This window comes from Malania oleifera, chromosome 1 (assembly GCF_029873635.1).
Source record: "Malania oleifera isolate guangnan ecotype guangnan chromosome 1, ASM2987363v1, whole genome shotgun sequence".
Taxonomy (NCBI): domain Eukaryota; kingdom Viridiplantae; phylum Streptophyta; class Magnoliopsida; order Santalales; family Ximeniaceae; genus Malania; species Malania oleifera.
In genome coordinates this window covers 4,475,889-4,493,672 of record NC_080417.1, presented here as the reverse complement: position 1 = coordinate 4,493,672, position 17,784 = coordinate 4,475,889, and the positions used below count along the sequence as shown (strand labels likewise).

At 39.9% G+C, this 17,784-nt stretch overlaps 1 protein-coding gene across 3 annotated transcripts in view; it reads left to right on the top strand.

Moving 5' to 3' along the window:
• The first annotated feature begins 43 nt into the window (after nt 1-43).
• Nucleotides 44-17,784, top strand: part of LOC131144775 (uncharacterized) — a 35,559-nt gene continuing 17,818 nt past the window's right edge. The window contains exon 1 of one of the 3 annotated variants that reach the window (XM_058093632.1): nt 44-1,209. In XM_058093632.1, the coding sequence (XP_057949615.1) occupies nt 223-1,209 (987 nt within the window). In that variant the 5' untranslated portion in view covers nt 44-222. The remainder of the gene's footprint in view (nt 1,210-17,784) is intronic. The other 2 variants (XM_058093638.1, XM_058093648.1) reach the window with 2 other exon arrangements.

The following is a 17,784-nucleotide window of genomic DNA, read 5'->3' as shown; positions in this document are numbered from 1 at the left end:
TATATATATAACAATGGGTCATGTTGGGCCGGGCCTAGTCGGGCCCATTGTCATTTCCACGAGAAAGTTCATGCAATGATGGCCCGAAATGCGGAATGGGGCAATGTTGCTGCGTGGCTGAGTGCAACATGCTCACCGGCTTCCCTACCTGCCGCTTTTGAATCAAGTTTCCCTCTCTAAACCTCAATGTGGTAGTGCAAGGTCCGCCACCTGTTTGTGAAAATGCTCGAGAGGAAAAACGCTGCCAATGGAGGGGAAAAGCCCACGGCTCTCAGAAGATCTCCGAGGTTTCTCCAGCAAGAGGTCACCCCAGAATCCATAGGTTCGCAAGAAAACCCTAAACCCAAGTTCAAGAAGAGCAGGGTCGAGGCGGAGTTGGATTTTCCTCTCAGCTCTTCGGCTAGTGTTTCTCGGAAGAGAACCCAAGAAGATTACCCGGAAAAGGTTTTGAACAATTTGAATGAATCCAGCGATGGGTTGATAAAGCGCGTGAATTCGAGTGCTGTGTTGAGAAGATCTCAAAGAGTGAACAATGGGGCTGCTGGAATTCAGAGTCGCAGGCGATCTCCTAGGTTTCAGAATCAGAGAAAAATGGATGAACGCGAGCAGAAGACCAGCGGTGACATGAATGATAAATTTACGAAACGTGTTTCCAGAGAATCGATCAATCTAGAAAATATTTCGGGGGGTTTGGAAAAATCCGACGATGGGCTGAGAAAATGTACGAATTTGAGCCCTCTGAAAAATTCTCGAAGAGTCACCAATCGGGTCGCGGGTACTCAAAGTATCAGGCGGTCTCCAAGGTTTTTGTGTCAGGTAGAGTTCGATGAACGTGCGGAGAAGGCCAGCGACAGTAAGAATAATCGGTTTATCGAACGTAGCTTAAGTGAATCCGTGGATAGGGGGGTCTCGTTAGGTTTGTGGAAAGACAATATGGGTGCCAATTTGTGTGAAAAATTTGCAAGGAAAAGGGAAAGGAGCTTCAGGAGTAATTCTGCAGATTCTGTGGGTATTGAAATAGGAGGAAAGAGTGAGGCAGCAGGTGTTGATAAAGAGGGTGGATATATTGGAAATAGGAGGGAGATAGAGGAAGGAATGGAATGTGATTGGCTTGTGCAAGCTTGGACAGAAGAACAAGAATTGGCACTGCATAAAGCTTACTTTACTTTAAAGCCCACTCCACATTTCTGGAAGAAGGTTGCAAAACTGGTATTTGACTGCCCTTTGACTACTCAATATTTGAAATTATTGTTTCTTCATTATTATTGTCTTCAACTAGTTTTTAACATTAAACTACATAGGTAAGAGAAAATATACATATTGTGTCTGCAGACTGAGTGCCTATCTGCTGCTTCTTCTTCTTCTTCTTCTTCTTATATCAGAGATGGCAAGATTAAGAAACTCTACATAGCCTTGTTGCACCTTGCTCTGTTTATATTATTTTTTGTTGGGCCAACATATTGAAACATGTCCATTCTCGACCTAAATACTTGGAAGAAATTCATGGAATGATTGTGCTAAATGACTTGTGATATTCTCAAAGAAGCAAAAAAGATATTGGCCATTTGTTTAATGTGTTGATAAATTGTGATGAACTTTTTCTATAAACAAAAACTTGTGATGAACTTTTGTAAGCTTGAGGAATTATTGCTTCTAGGGCAAGAAGATTTGAATTTGAATCCAATTTTAAAACATTATGTTGTTTGAGTTTATTTTTATATCTTGCACTCAAACTCCTAGAAGTGAATAGTGAATACAATACTAAATCAATTGGTGTTTAACTATTGGTTAAATTTTATAGCTTTTTTTTTGTTGAAATATACAAATTACAAAAGTAGAGATGCTTTCTCTAGGGGGTTGCAGAGGTTTCACACAAATTAGCTAAAGTAAGATGGTAGTTATGAGGTGCAAAAGATGTCCTAGCAAACTTGAGGATGGAAGTATAATACTGCCTTTTTGTGTTAGGATTTAGGAACGTATTTCTCCATGTTCCTACAGCACAAGGTTTAGAAAGTATTTTGATGCTCTTTTTGGCCTAAGTTGGCATACACTATCAAGGCAAATACCGAGGCATTGGCACATTGAGGGGAATATCCCGCTTGGAGATTAAGTGGTATCACCATTTTTTTTTTTCCAATTTTGTAGTGATTCATGTGTCATAAACCAGTTGGATCATAATTGGGATATTGCATTGGCCTCCATCAAACATGGTAACAATTTGGACTTTTAAACTAGTTGGATCATAACTACGATATTACATTGGCCTCCCTCAAACATGATAATGATATAGATGTTTCATCTTTCAAATTTCTAAAATTGGAGGTCCAATTATTTTTAATTGGGGAACAATGATGCAACATGCAAACAAGATCTATTTTAATTTTCTAATTTTATTGTATTTTCGTTTTTTTTATCTAGGTTAATTTTATTAGGGTAAGGAAACTGGTATTTTGGTTAAATTAGGTTTTAATTTAGTTTCCTTTCCCACCAAGCATCGTAAGTTTATATTAGGTTTTATGGATATTAGATATGAGCATTAAGTTGTGGGATGTTTGGTCTCAAATCATGATCCTTTGTTCAATTGATAGCACTTTGATTGTCATAATAGATTGTAGTCACATGCCAATCCAAATTGAGGTCACCAAGCCTGCTCTAAATTAGATTGCTTCGTTCGATTTCTTTTTTTTATAGCTCCTACACCTGCCATATACTCACCCTCGATGGTACGCAATCAACTTTAGGTTACAACTATGGTTAGAGGGATGCCCAATATTGTAAGCCTTTTTAGGGGTGAGAGAGATGTTGATGTTCGTTCAACTTGAACACGCACAGTAGAAGCACACAATCAAACACGAAACAATCAACAACCACTAATGCAATCACTCGACAATGAAATATACTTAAGAAGCAATCAAACAACAATAAGAAGAATCAAAAACACAAGTAGAACGCACAAAATTTACGTGGTTTGGCAATAGCCTACGTCCATGGGAGCAGCACTTCAGTTTTCACTATGATCAATGTAAAAGCTACAATCTTTGGGTTACAATATTTTTTAAGTATGAACCCAATGCGTGCATAAGTGTTCTAGTATATCTAAACTACATTTGTATCAATTTCTGGAGGAAATCCCTCAGTTTTAGCCCAATCTACACGCCCCTGATTTGAAACCACGTAATCTGTGCCAACGGTAACTGTCGACAGTTTGGTATTGAGAAAATTGCCTTTTGTGTACTGCTTGAAACTGTTGACGGTTAGGGCCCAATCCGTCGACGGTTTGCCCTCAGTGCTGCAGACTCCTCTCATGCAATTGTCCCTCGCTTCACGTAGCTTTCTCCGGTACATGTGATCCGCTTTGAATATGAGCCACATTCCCAACAATCTCCAACTTAGCGAATATTCACCACCTTGGAAATCTGAAAGTATAACCGCTGCTCCACCCGGGCTTGTAGATTGGGTCTGTCTCCCCTCTAGCACTTGGAGACGTTGATCAAGTCTAAGCAATGCTTGAACTTGTCCGTCGTGACCGGCTTTGTCAGCATATCAGCTGCATTGTCAGATGTATGGGCCTTCTCAAGAAGAAGTTCCCCTGAAATAATCAGTTCTCTGACCCTGTGATACCACACATTAATGTGCTTCGTTCTTGCATGGTACATTTGATTCTTCGCCAAGTATATGACACTGACTATCACATTGTAGCCGGACTCCACCTTGCTGGACACCCAATTCTCTGACTAACCCCGTAAGCCACAACGCTTCCTTGGCAGCCTCAGCCACTGCCATGTATTCTGACTTGGTAGTAGACAACACCACGAGCGACTGCACCATAGACCTCTAACAAATAGGTCCTCCCACAAGGGTAAATACGTACCTTGTGGTAGACCTCTTGTCATCCATCTTTTGCGTAATCAGCATCCACGTACCTCACCACTGATGGATCACTTTGTTGTGTGCTGAACATGATGTCATATCCGGTCATACCCATCATGTACCTGAGAATCCACTTCACAGCATCCCAGTGCTGTCGACCCGGATTTGAGAAGAACTTGCTCACCAAGCTGACAACATGTGCCAGGTTTGGCCTCGTACACACCATGACATACATTAGACACCCCACTGCTCTAGCATAGGGAATCCTCGACATATCCCAGACCTCATCGTCCATCCTTGGGCATTGGATGGTAGATTATCTGAAATGACTCACCAAAGGCGTGCTCATTGGCCATGCTAAACCTCTCCACCACCTTCTCCATATAGCCGCCTTGAGATAACCATAGTCTCCTTGCAGCTTTGCCCTTGCGAATCTCCATGCCAAGTATTCTCTTGGCTGGACCCACGTATTAAATATCGAACTCCTTTCCTAGCAGAGTTTTCAACCGATTTGCCTCAGTCATATCTTTAGCAGCAATTAGCATGTCGTCTATGCATAGCAGAAGAAAAATAAGAAACTCGTCCACAAGTTCCCTCACATAGATGTAGCAATCGTACTCACACCTCCTGTAGCCGATCTGGTTCATATAGGCGTCAAACTTCTTGCACCATTACCTCGGAGGCTGCTTTAACCTGTACAGTGACTTGTTCAGTTTGCAGACTAAATGCTTTTGTTCAGGTTGGCTGAACCCTTCTAGCTGTGTCATGTAAATCAGCTCGTCCAAGTCACCATGGAAGAACGCCGTCTTTCTGTCCATCTGCTCCAGATGTAGATCATGTTACGTCACTAGTCCCAACACTACCCTGATGGAAGTGTGCCTAACCACAGGGGAGAACATTTCATCATAATCTACTCCCTTCCTCTGCGAGTAGCCCTTCGCTACCAAGCGAACCTTGTACTTCTTTCTTTCCTTTTTTGAAACTGCTTCCTTCTTCCTGTGTACTCACTTGCATCCAATTGTTCGCTTCCTAGCTAGAAGCTCCACCAAGTCCCATGTCTGGTTCTTATGCAATGACTCTGTCTCCTCCACCATAGCGCCTATCCAGCTACCCTTCTCTTGGCTATGCATCGCCTCCTGATAGGTAGTAGGATCCCCGTTGTTGGTGATAAACGCATAAGACACCAGATCGTCAAAACTGTATCTTGGGGGTGGTCTGACGATGCGTCTGGGTCTGTCTACAGCTATGCTTTGACGTGGCTGTTGGTCATCTGAGCTAGAACTCCCTGTGTCATCTCCACCCTGAGTTTCTGACTCCATCTGCACCACTGGCTGATCTCTCAGGGTAGGAATCCCTGCATATCTGCCTTGAGTCTAACTCTACCTGAATCGCACGCTCATTGCTATTGCGATTTTTTGGCATCCATTTCTCTATTTCATCCTGAGTACGCCACAACATGACTTTACCTTCTAGACTTCACCTTAAGCTTAGATCTCCCTTCACCCGGGATGTGCGCATAGGCCGAACACCCAAATACTCTAAGACCAGAGTAGTCTACCTTTTCACTGGTTCACACCTCCTTAGCAACTTTCCCATTCTTTGATACCCTTGGTGATCTGTTTACCAAGAAAAAGGTCATATTAACCGCCTAGACCTAGAAATTCATGGCGAGCCCAACATGCAACCTGAGGCACCAAGCCATTTCAGCTAGGGTTTAGTTCATCCTCTTCGCCACACCATTTTGCTGCGGTGTCCGGCACATGGTAAAATGCCTACTTATGCCTTGCTGCTCGCAGAACTCTTTGAATCCTAAGTTTGTGTACTCAGTCCCATTGTCTATCCTGAGGATTTTGATCTTTCTCCTGGTCTTATTTTTCACTTCAGCTTTCCACACTTTAAACTTGACAAATATTTTCTACTTGTGACGCATGAAGTAAATCCAGACCTTTTGTGAGTAGTTGTTGATAAAACTCACAAAATACACATGTCCCCCTCGTGATGCCACTCTCACCGCCCCTAAACGTTAGAATGAATGTAGTCTAGTACTCCTTTTGTCTTGTGCGTGGCTGTCATGCATTGAACCCAGTTCTGCTTCCCAAGCATGCAATACTTGCAGAACTCCAACTTGCATGATTTTACCCCCTTTAGAAGATCTCTCTTGTGAAGTTCCTGCATCCCACGCTTTCCTATATGCCCTAGACGCATATGCCACACAAGAATACTGTCATACTCAGACTCTACGACTGCAGCTCCACCTACAACCATTGTACCTAGCAGTGTGTAAATATTACTCGGTACTCTTTTCCCCTTCATCATGGTCAGAACTCCTTTACTCACCTTCATTATCCACCTTCGAACTTGTAATTGAATCCGTTACAATCCAAAGTGCCCAACGAAACCAAATTCTTCCTCAACTTTGGTATGTGCCTCACATCACCCAATGTACGCACTACACTGTCGTACATCCTGATTTTGATATTCCCCATCTCGATCACTTTGCACGCAAAATTGTTCCCCATCAGAACGAAACCAGAACTGATCAATCTGAATGTAGTGAACCAGTCCTTATTGGGCGTCATATGATACGAACATGCAGAGTCCAAAATCGAAGAATTTGCGGACTCATCTGACCCCAATGAAACTGAGAGCATATCACTGTCACCACTTCCAAAGTCTCTTTCTTCAACTATATTCGCCGTTGTCGACGAACCTTCTTTGTTTTTAGCACCTCCCTACCTTTTTTTAGGGCACTCGGGTTTTATGTGCCCTCTCTTCCCGCACTTAAAACACCGCACATTCTTCTTCTTCCTGGACTTGGACCGAGTGTAACGATCTACCTAATTTACCATATATTTATTAAATTTTTTACACAATAGCATGCCAATAATCATGATAACCTAAACATAATCCACCCAGACACGTGGGTACTGGGAAAAAACCCTGTCATATATCACTGACACCCTAGCAGCGGAAAACATACATCATATACATAACAAACCAACCGTCCAAATACAATACCAGAGTTTTACAAACCCGTCATCTAAATATACACACATCCCAAAATGATCATAAAGTTCCCTAGGGTCACTACCCAAAAACCCATATGACCCTAGCATAGCGACTTACCCTTCTGGCAGGGTAGATCGGGCGACCACTAACGCTGCGGAGCTCTATCCGCTCCTCTACCTGGATTCCCTGAAATGTTTTAGAGCTGGGGTGAGACACCTCTCAGTAAGGGAAATAAACTAATATCAGTGTGTGACAACATGGGTATTTTCATGTGTCATAAGCATATATTGTATATAAATCGTGTATGTGAAAACTGTCTGATAATTTACTGAATAAATGTATCTGAAAGTAGCATACATGTTATGCTATATATCTGTATATGTAAAACATCTTATACCACTGTATAATACATAAAATAAATCCCTGGATGGATAGCTAGCTGATGCCTTGTATTACCCCCACATGACTGAGTTGGGTGGCCCGAAGGTGAGACCTAGCACTGGCTAGTTGACCATGCTAGATCGATATAAGTCTGTAAGTACGATGGGCTTGTCCCACCCTGGTTTGGACTGCCAGGGGGACGTCTACAACTCTGCACTAAAGTCACATCAACTGCCAATCTCCCACAGCCCCTTGCGGCATGTGGTAGCACTAACATAATCTGAATACATATATAGCTATGGTATTGTACTGTTGAACTGAACTAAACTAAGCCATCCGGGTACTGATATCATATACTGTATTTCATATGCTGAATATAACCGTTTCACCATAATATCTAAAATAATAATATTTTCATAAAAATAACATATCTTTCACTACGGCCCTTGCGCCTAGGGGTGAGCATAATTCGGGGAAACCCGAATTAACCGATTTAACCGACCGAAATTGGTTGTTTTGGTTCGGGTAAAAAAATTGGTTCGGTCGGTTTGGTTGGGGTTTATCTAATTTCGGTTAATCGGTTTTTGGTTCAGTGAACAGAAAATATAAATTCGGTTAATCAACATATTTTTCACTACGGCCCTTGCGCCTAGGGGTGAGCATAATTCGGGGAAACCTGAATTAACCGATTTAACCGACCGAAATTGGTTGTTTTGGTTCGGGTAAAAAAATTGGTTCGGTCGGTTTGGTTGGGGTTTATCTAATTTCGGTTAATCGGTTTTCGGTTCAGTGAACAGAAAATATAAATTCGGTTAACCGATTAACCGATTTAATAATTACTTAAATTTCAAGCTTAAATTGACTAGGGTTCTGTTTAGTGGTCTGCTCCGCACTCCGCAACCGTTGTCCAGTGTCCTCGACTCCTCTCCACTCTTGAGTCTCGACTTCTCCTTCGGTCCTTCACTCCTTCTCGAGTACTCGACTTCTCCATCTCCACTTCTCAGTTCAGGCGTTCAGCAGTTCTCCAGTTCCAGTTCTCCTCTTCAGTTTGGCTCGCCTGAGGTCCCCATTCCCGAATCCCTCTTAGTTCTCCCTCTTCGTCTTTGTGGCTTCGCCTGTCCAAAATCCCTCTTCGGCTCTTCGCATGGCGACGCTTCTTCACTCAGGTTCATGTACTTCTCATTTATTCAATGAGTCTCTAATGATCCAATAATCTACACTTGAACAGCCCCTTAAAGGCTTGAACAATCCCTTGTCGTGTTTGTTAAAATGAATAGATGCAAAATATCTTTTTTTTTAATAAAATTAATAAATGAGTTGCAGAGTAAAAAAACTATAATTATATTATGTTTTTAATAATTAAGTAAATAATTTCGGTTAAATTTGGTTAACCGAATTACCCGAACAGTTAATTCGGTCCGTCGAGATTCGGTTAATATCTCTAATTTGGTCGGTTTGGTTAATGGAAATGGTTAGCCAAAATTTTCAGTTAATTAACCGAATTTCACCGAACTGACCGTTTGCTCATCCTTACTTGCGCCTACATTTCATATCATATCATATAAATTAATGACCCTTACGCCATTTTATATAAACTCTGACCCTTGCGCTATTTCACATAAATTACGGCCCTTGCGCCGTTTCATAAATTACGGCTCTTGTGCCATTTCACGTAAATTACGAAAAATATAATTCGTGTACTGTTTTAACCATTTCCCGAAGCATGAAGGTTCTGAAAACATAACATTTTTCCATCACATAAATCATAAGATTTTATACCCATGCCACACAAATTAAACCATTTTCCTTGATAATATATATAAACATTCCCTATAAACAGCAGTAATTTTTCCAAACATAATTTTATATCATACATAATTTCTAAAATAAAATACTGTAGAGTATTTCCATGAAAATTCTGACTTAATTTATTCTTTTACCTGGTTTCTTGAACTACGCCAATAGGAATCCCAAACTGATGCTTGCGGCGCTCACTCGGATCCTGAATCAAAAATCCTAATTCCATTAAATCAATCCTAAATAAAATACTATTTTAATATTTTCTAAACCCATAAATTCCAAATAAATAATTATACCTTCAAATATAACCAATTTACTTAATTTCTCAAATCCTACTCTCGCTTTGGAATGGTGCTTAGGAAACCCAAATTGAAAATTTACTCTAGCCAAAATGACGACAATCGCGACTAGGATCCCGTGGTGGTGCCCAATCGTCGATTTAGCTGAAGATCAAAGGAGATATTGAGAAAATAGGGAAATATTATCTTACCCCAGGTATGGTGCCTACACCGCTCTTATGACAAATTCGTTCCGGTAGATATGTCGGTGGCGGAAAATGGAGTCTAGTGGTATCTTTGGTTTTTCGATCGGCCGAGAAAATGAGAAGAGAAGGAGAGGAGATGAGGAGAGGCGTCTTGGGGTGGGGGGGGGGGGGGGCGCGGGCCGCCGCCGTGTCTCTGAGATTGATTCAATCTCAGTAACAAATGTCTCCTGAAGCTTGATGATGCTTCAGGAGATGTATATATATATTACTTATATTATAATAATATTATATTATATATTTATATATATATATATCTTATCCTTATATATCCTTATATGTTTATATATATAACCACCATATTATTTAATTAATTTATTCAATTTAATAATGTTTAGTTAATTAATCAATTAATACTTAATTTAAAATTTATTTATTTATTTTCTTATTTTTTATTTTATTTTACATTCCCAAGTATATCATTTTTTGGGGCGTTACATTCTCCCCTCCTTATAAAAATTTCGTCATCGAAATTTGTTGAATACAACCCTAATAAGTTTTGAATTAATCTTTTAAACAAGTTCATTAGAATTGATAACTAACATAAATTGATGGATTATACATCCTGTTCTAATACACCTTGCTTCAGCACTAACACTCAACAACTTCAATTTTTTCCTTGAGTCTTCCAAAGATCTAACACTAATATAACCTTAGAAGGATCAATAAATAACTATCCTTTGATTATGACATGACCCAAAAATTTCGTATTAGTTGTCCAAAACCCGCATTTCCTATTTAGCATGTAACTGATGCTCTTATAGTGTTTGTAAAATTAATCACAAATGTTGTTCATGCTCTTTTTAAGTCTGTGAATACCCAAAAAAAAAAAAAATCATCCATAAAAATTACAATGCACTGATCCAAGTATGGGTGAATGACTTGATTCATTATATCTATGAAAATATAAGATGCATTGATAACCCTCAATTGGTAACACCAGAAACTTATAGTGATCTTACTATGTACTCAATTCTGTCTTTGGGGTGTATAATTTCCAATTCTTAATTGGTGATACTTTTATTGCAAATCAATCTTCAAAAATTTTGGGATTTACCAATTAATCCCCCAATCCCTAGTTGTCGATATCAATTCCTACTGTAACGTGATTTAACTTCCAATGATTAATGCATTACCTCAGGCCCCATTATGTCTCTTAGTGAATAACACAAGTACAACTTATAATGATATACTAGGTCGAACAGATTCCTTGTTAAGGAAATCTTCTAGTTGCACCTTAAGTTGCGTTAGTTCAATTGATGTCATTCTATAGGAAGCAATCGACATAGGCTTCGCTCCTAACACCAAATCAATATTAGATTCAATTTCCTCCTGAAGGTAGCTCTGATAAGTCATCTGGAAAGAATATCTTAAAATTTCGTATATTTCTTTCATTACTAGTACAAACCCCAAACATGTGCCCAAATTCTATCCTTCCCTAAGCACTCAAGACGTTAAGTATCATATTTAAAAGTAACATACATGTCATGCTATATCTCTGTACGTGTAAATCATCTTATACAACTGTATAATACGTGAAATAAATCCCAAGATGGATAGCTAGTTGGTGTCATATATTACCCCCACATGACTGGGTTGTGCGGCTCGAAGGCTGGACCTAGCAATGGCTGACCGACCATGCTAGATAAAAAACTCTGATTTGTAAGTACGATGGGCCTGCCCCACCTGGTTCAGACTACCAGGGGAACATCTCCAAACTACACTGAAGCCACATTGATTGCCACCTTACCATACTCTGATCGTGTGGTTGCACTATCATAATCTGAATATATATAGTTATGGTACCGTGCTCCTGAAAACTGAACTAAACTAAGCCATCCGAGTTCTGATATCATATACTATGTTTTATATGCTGAACATAACTGTTTCATCATAATATCTGACATAATAATAATTTCATGAAAATAGCATATCATACATCATGACCCTTGTGCCGGCATATAATATCATATAAATTATGGTCCTTGCCCCATATCATATAAATTACGGCCCTTGCGCTGTTGCATTATAATATACTTTAAATATATTTCTGTACTGTTTTTAATAATTTCCTGAAACAGTGATAACATGCTTATTCTGAAAACATATCATTTTGCCATTACATCAAATCATAAAATTCTATGCCCATGCCATACAAAGTAAATCATGTTCTACTCAGAAAATCTGCACTGAAATCATTTTTCCTGATTAAATGTATTAAAACAATCTTCTATTAACAGCAGTAAATTTCCCAAACATAATTTTATGCCATATATAATTTCTTGGAATAAAATGCTGTAAAATAGTAAATATTTCCATGAAAAATATTGACTTAATTTATTCCCTTAACTGGTTTCTTGAACTACGCCAACAGGAATCCCAAATTGATGCCTGCGGCGCTTGCCCGGACTCTGAATAAAAAATCCTAATTCCATTAAATCAATCCTGAATAAAATACTATTTTAATATTTTCTAAGGCCATAAATTCCAAATAAATAATTATACCCTCAAATATAACCAATTTACGTAATTCCCCAAATCCCACTCTCGCTTTGGAATGGTGCCTAGGAAACCCAAATTGAAAATTTACTCCAACCAAAATGACGACGATCACAACTAGGACCCCGTGGTGGTGTCCGATCGTCGATTTGACTGAAGATCTAAGGAGAAATTGAGAAAATAGGGAAAGATTACCTTACCCCAGGAATGGTGCCTACACAACTCCTATGACAAATCCACTCTAGTAAAAATGTCGGTGGCGGAGAATGGAATCCAACGACACCTTCCGTTTTTCGATCAGCCTAATATCCGTCTAGAAATTGAAGGAAGTGGGAGAGAGACGGAGGTGAGCCAGAGAGAGATTCAGAGGGGGGGCTGCGACTTCTCCTGAATTTTAATTCAATTGCTTCCTGAAGCAAAAGCTTGGATATATATTTATATATATATTAATATAATAACAATAATAATATTAATATTAATATCAAAATCATTATTATTATAATATTTAATTATTAATAATTTATTTATTTATTTATTTTAATTAATATAATTAATTATTTAATTAAATTTAATTTAGTTATTTATTTATTTTTTAGGATCCACTACCTCCTCCTATAATAATTATTTTTGGGCGTTACATTCTCCCTTCTTTATAAAATTTCATCATCGAAATTTACTGTCTGTGTTATGCACCATCCCTGAAGGAAAAATGAGTTACTTATCTTATTACTTAGCCTCACTTGTGGCGAACGAATACCGTGGTTACATTCAGGGTTCTGGGAGATTACAAATACATATAAAATAGAATTCTCCCACAACCAAAATACTACCTACTAGTAGAAAATTATTACATTTACTAACTAACCTATACAAAAAAAACCTTACATAATTACCTGTATTTTTCCTTGATTACTGTTGATCTCCATTGAAGAGATACAGGTTCCTCAAGCTCCCAAAAAGCTTCTTCAACTGCGTGATTCCTCCGTAGGACCTTTACTGCGTAATTCTTGTTCCTTCCTGTTTAGAATTTGCACCGAGGCTTCCTTATAAGCCAAAGCATCACTGAGTCCTAACTTTGCATAACTGATGACATGGGAAGGATCTGGGATGTATTTCCTTAACATGGAAACATGGAATACGTCGTAAATTCTAAACAAAGCTGGTGGTAAAGTTAGCCGGTAGGCAACTGACCCTACTTTTTCAAGAATCTCGAAAGGGCCAATAAAGTTAGGGCGCAACTTACCCTTCCTCCCAAACCTCATAATCCCCTTCAGTGGCGCTATGTTCAAAAACATGTGATCTCTAACTTCAAATTCTAACTTCCAGCGACGAGTATCGGCGTAGCTCTTCTGCCGACTTTGAGCTGTATTGATTCTTTCTTTAATGAACTGGACTTTATTGTATGCCTGCTACACTATTTCTGGTCCCAAAACTCGCCTCTCACCTATTTTATCCTAGTATAGAGGAGAACAACACCTCCTACCGTAGAGCGCCTCATACGGTGCCATGCCAATGCTGACCTGATAGCTGTTATTGTATGCAAACTCTATCAGCGGCATATATTGAGTCCAACTATCCCTAAAATCTAGCACGCACGCCCGCAACATATCTTCTAATATCTGAATCACCCTCTCAGTCTGGCCGTCCGTCTGAGGAAGAAACGCCGTGCTGAAAGATAACTGAGACCTCAGAGCCTCCTGTAAGCTCCTCCAAAAACGTGACGTGAAACATGGATTTTGGTCTGATACAATAGATACTGGCACTCTATGTGATCCCACGATCTCTTGAATATATAACTTTGCCAGTCTATCCATAGAGTAGTTGACTTTAATGGGAATGAAATGAGTGGTCTTTGTCAATCTATCAACGACCACCCAAATAGCATTCTACCCTTGTTGCGCCGGCAGTAAATCCATCACCAAGTCAATAGAAACATGGTCCCACTTCCACTTTGGTATGAAAAGTGGCTGCAACTGACCCGTCGGCCTCTGGTGCCCAGGCTTAATCTGCTGGCACGTCAGACACTGCTGCACAAACTTGACAATTTCTCTCTTCATGCCGCTCCACCTAAAGGACTCCCGTAGATCCCGATATATTTTAGTGCTATCGGGATGAACTGTATATAGGGACCTATGAGCCTCCTCAAGGATCGTCCTCCTGATATCAACATTTGCAGGCACGCATAATTTAGAACGGAACCGCAAAGTTCCGTCATCTGAAATACTGAACTCCTCCCGTTGTCCGTCTTGCACTTTCTCGATCAATTCCACCAACTCTGTGTCATTCTTCTGGGCTGCCTTAATCCTTTCATACAACGTAGGCTACACCACCAGGTTGGCAACAAAAGCTTGGTGATCGCACTCAACCAACTCCATATCTAATCTTTCCAGATCCATCAAGATTCTGTTGCTAACTATGCTGCACTCCTTGATTTACGGCTCAGTGCATTAGCTACCACATTTGCTTTACATGGATTGTAGCTGATGGTGCAATCATAGTCCTTAAAAAGTTCCAACCATCTTCTTTGTCGCATATTCAATTCCTTCTGTGTAAAGAAGTACTTTAGACTTTTGTGGTCGGAGAATATTTCGCATCTTTCACCGTACAAGTAATGCCTCCAAATGTTTAGCGTGTCTACCACTGCAGCCAATTCAAGATCGTGGGTAGGGTAGTTCTTATCATACTGTTTCAACTGCCTGGAAGCATACGCTACTACCTTGCCTCGCTGCATCAATACACACCCAAGTCCTTTCAAGGACGCATCACTGTAGATAACATAACCATCACCCCCTGATGGGATGATCAACACTGGTGCAGTGATGAGCCTCTACTTCAGTTCCTGGAAACTTTGCTCCCATTTGTCATCCCATTCAAACTTGACATTCTTTTTGGTCAGTCGCGTCAGAGGCCCTGATAATGCTGAGAACCCCTCAACAAATCGACTGTAATAATCTGCCAGCCCCAAGACACTCCTGATTTCCTGAACATTCTTCAGTCTGACCCACTTCACAACTGCTTTAATCTTGCTAGGATCCACTGAAATTCCATCACCTGAGATAACGTGCCCCAGAAACACCACCTTCTCTAACCAGAATTCACATTTACTGAACTTAGCATGCAAATTTTTTCCCTGAGCGTCTGGAGTACCAGTCGTAAGTGTGCCTCATGCTCCTCAAAACTCCTCGAGTAGACCAGTATATCATAAATGAAAATTACGACAAACTGGTCTAAATACTGATGAAAGATTTTATTCATCAAATCCATGAATACTGCAGGAGCATTCGTCAGACCAAAAGGCATAACAAGAAATTCATAATGCCCATAATTGGTCCTAAAAGCTGTCTTCGAGACGTCTTCTGCTTTTACCTTTGTACCTGATGATAACTTAATCTGAGGTCAATCTTAGAATAAACCCGTGTACCTTGGAGCTGATCAAATAAGTCATCTATATGGGGTAGAGGATATCTGTTCTTAATGGTTACCTTGTTTATCTCCCTATAGTCTATACACATTCTCATAGACCCGTCCTTCTTCTTTACAAATAACACTGGAGCTCCCCAAGGCGAAACACTAGGCCTGATAAATTCTTTATTCAATAGGTCTTGCAACTAGTCCTTTAATTCCCTCAACTCTGTTGGAGCCATACGGTAAGGAGCTTTAAAGATTGTTGCTGTCCTGGGAAGTAGATCGATAGCAAAATCTACCTCGCGATCAGGAGGCAATCTTGACAATTCTTCTGGGAAAACATCTGGAAACTCCTTAACTACAGGTGTATTGTCAAGTTTCATTTCATTTTCTGACACCTCTTTTACATAGGCTATAAACCCCTGACATCCCTCCAGGAGTAATCTTCTCACCTGTATAGCTGATACTAACTGAGGTGGGGAATGCACCTGCGACCCTACAAATCTAAATTCTTGCTTGCCTGGTGGTTTGAAGATCACCTCTTTCAAATGACCTCGATCTTGCTCCAGTGACTCGACAAATATGCAATAAACACGTGTCTTGGTTTTTGGTACAGAATACAATACTAATGAATTTGTTTAGTCAGCTATGATCAGTGATCGAACATTATCTGGCAGCATGAATCTTATGTGAAATGGACTAGGAAGGAAAGGGTTACATTTATTTGTACTAGAGAGTTGCTAACGGTAGAAGGATCAGATTATGAAGATGGCTTCAAAAGTTACAATCAATTGCAGATCACCACAAAAGATTTCACATTAAGCTGTATACGAATCAAATCCCAATCAAGCCAATGCCTAAGCGGTTAAATTAGTGTCCCATTGCCAAGTAGGATTGGCATAGGATAGAGCAAAAAGATAAAGTTTCAGGTCCTAGCCTGTATGGTTTTCCTTCTGGATGGTAGATTGCTAAGGTCCAATTATCATTTTGATTTTTCTTTTAGGTAAGTTGCTAAAGATGATTTGGTTAGGTGTTATTTAATTCACAAGATCCTTCAGGTTACTTGGCAATGTGATGCCCATGACATTTTATTCTCAGGTTTGTTTTCAGGTTATGGTGATAACATCATTTACCAGGGAATACAGAATTTTCACAGAACATAGAAGTCAAATTGTTGCCCACTTAGTATCTTACATTTTTATGGCATCTTAATTTCAGGATTCACTATTTTGGCCGACTTATGGAAATATGAACTTATGTAGCTGATGCACATTCTCATCGATTCATCTTTCTTTTTCACAACCAATACCGGCACTCCCCAGGGTGACACACTGGGCCTGATGAATCCTTATCGAACAGTTCCTGCAATTGTTCCTTTAACTCTTTTAACTCTGCCGGTGCCATTCTGTACAATGCCTTTGAAATCGGCGCTGTCCCTGGAATTAGATCAATAGCAAATTCTACCGTACGTTCAGGAGGTAGTTCCGAAAAATCCTCAGGAAATACATCAGGAAAATTCCTCACTACCGGGATATCCTCTAATCTCAACTCCCTTTATGGTACCTCCTTCACACAATCCGCAAATCCCTGACAACCCTCCAACAACAACCTCCTCACTTGATTGGCGGATAACAACTGTAGTGGGGCGCGCACACATGACCCCACAAATCTATACTCCTGTCATCTTGGAGGTCTAAACACTACCTCTTTCTGGTAATAGTTAATACTGGCCTAACTGACAGCTAGCCAGTCCTTTGCCAAGATCAAAATAAACCAGTGCCTATAAAGCACTACAAGACCAGCAGACAATATCGTTCCCTGAATATCTGCTGGACAATCCTTAAACACCCTTCTACATTTTATCATTGTTCCTATTGATGTGACTACAAATAATTTGGTGTCTAACAATTAAGTTTCCATCATACACTGTCTGATATATTCCCAAGAAATAAATGAACACATTGTTTCTAAATCACATAAAACAATAACTTTAACTAAAATTATAACTTTACTACCTGACGCCATGTCTCCTGCCGCCTCAGTATCTCTCGGCGTCAGTGCATAAACTTGCGCTAGAGCAGTATTCATTTGTTGTTCGCTTTGAGGTGCCTAATAGCCTCCTTTATATGGTCGAGGAACAACCGTTATCGCTGGAGGTGCCTGACAGTTTCTCAAAATATGTTCAGGCTGATAGCATCGATAACAGACAACCTCCCTCACTCGGCACTCTCCCAGGTGTCTCCTGTAGCATCTGGGACAAGGAGGGGGCATCGGTCTAT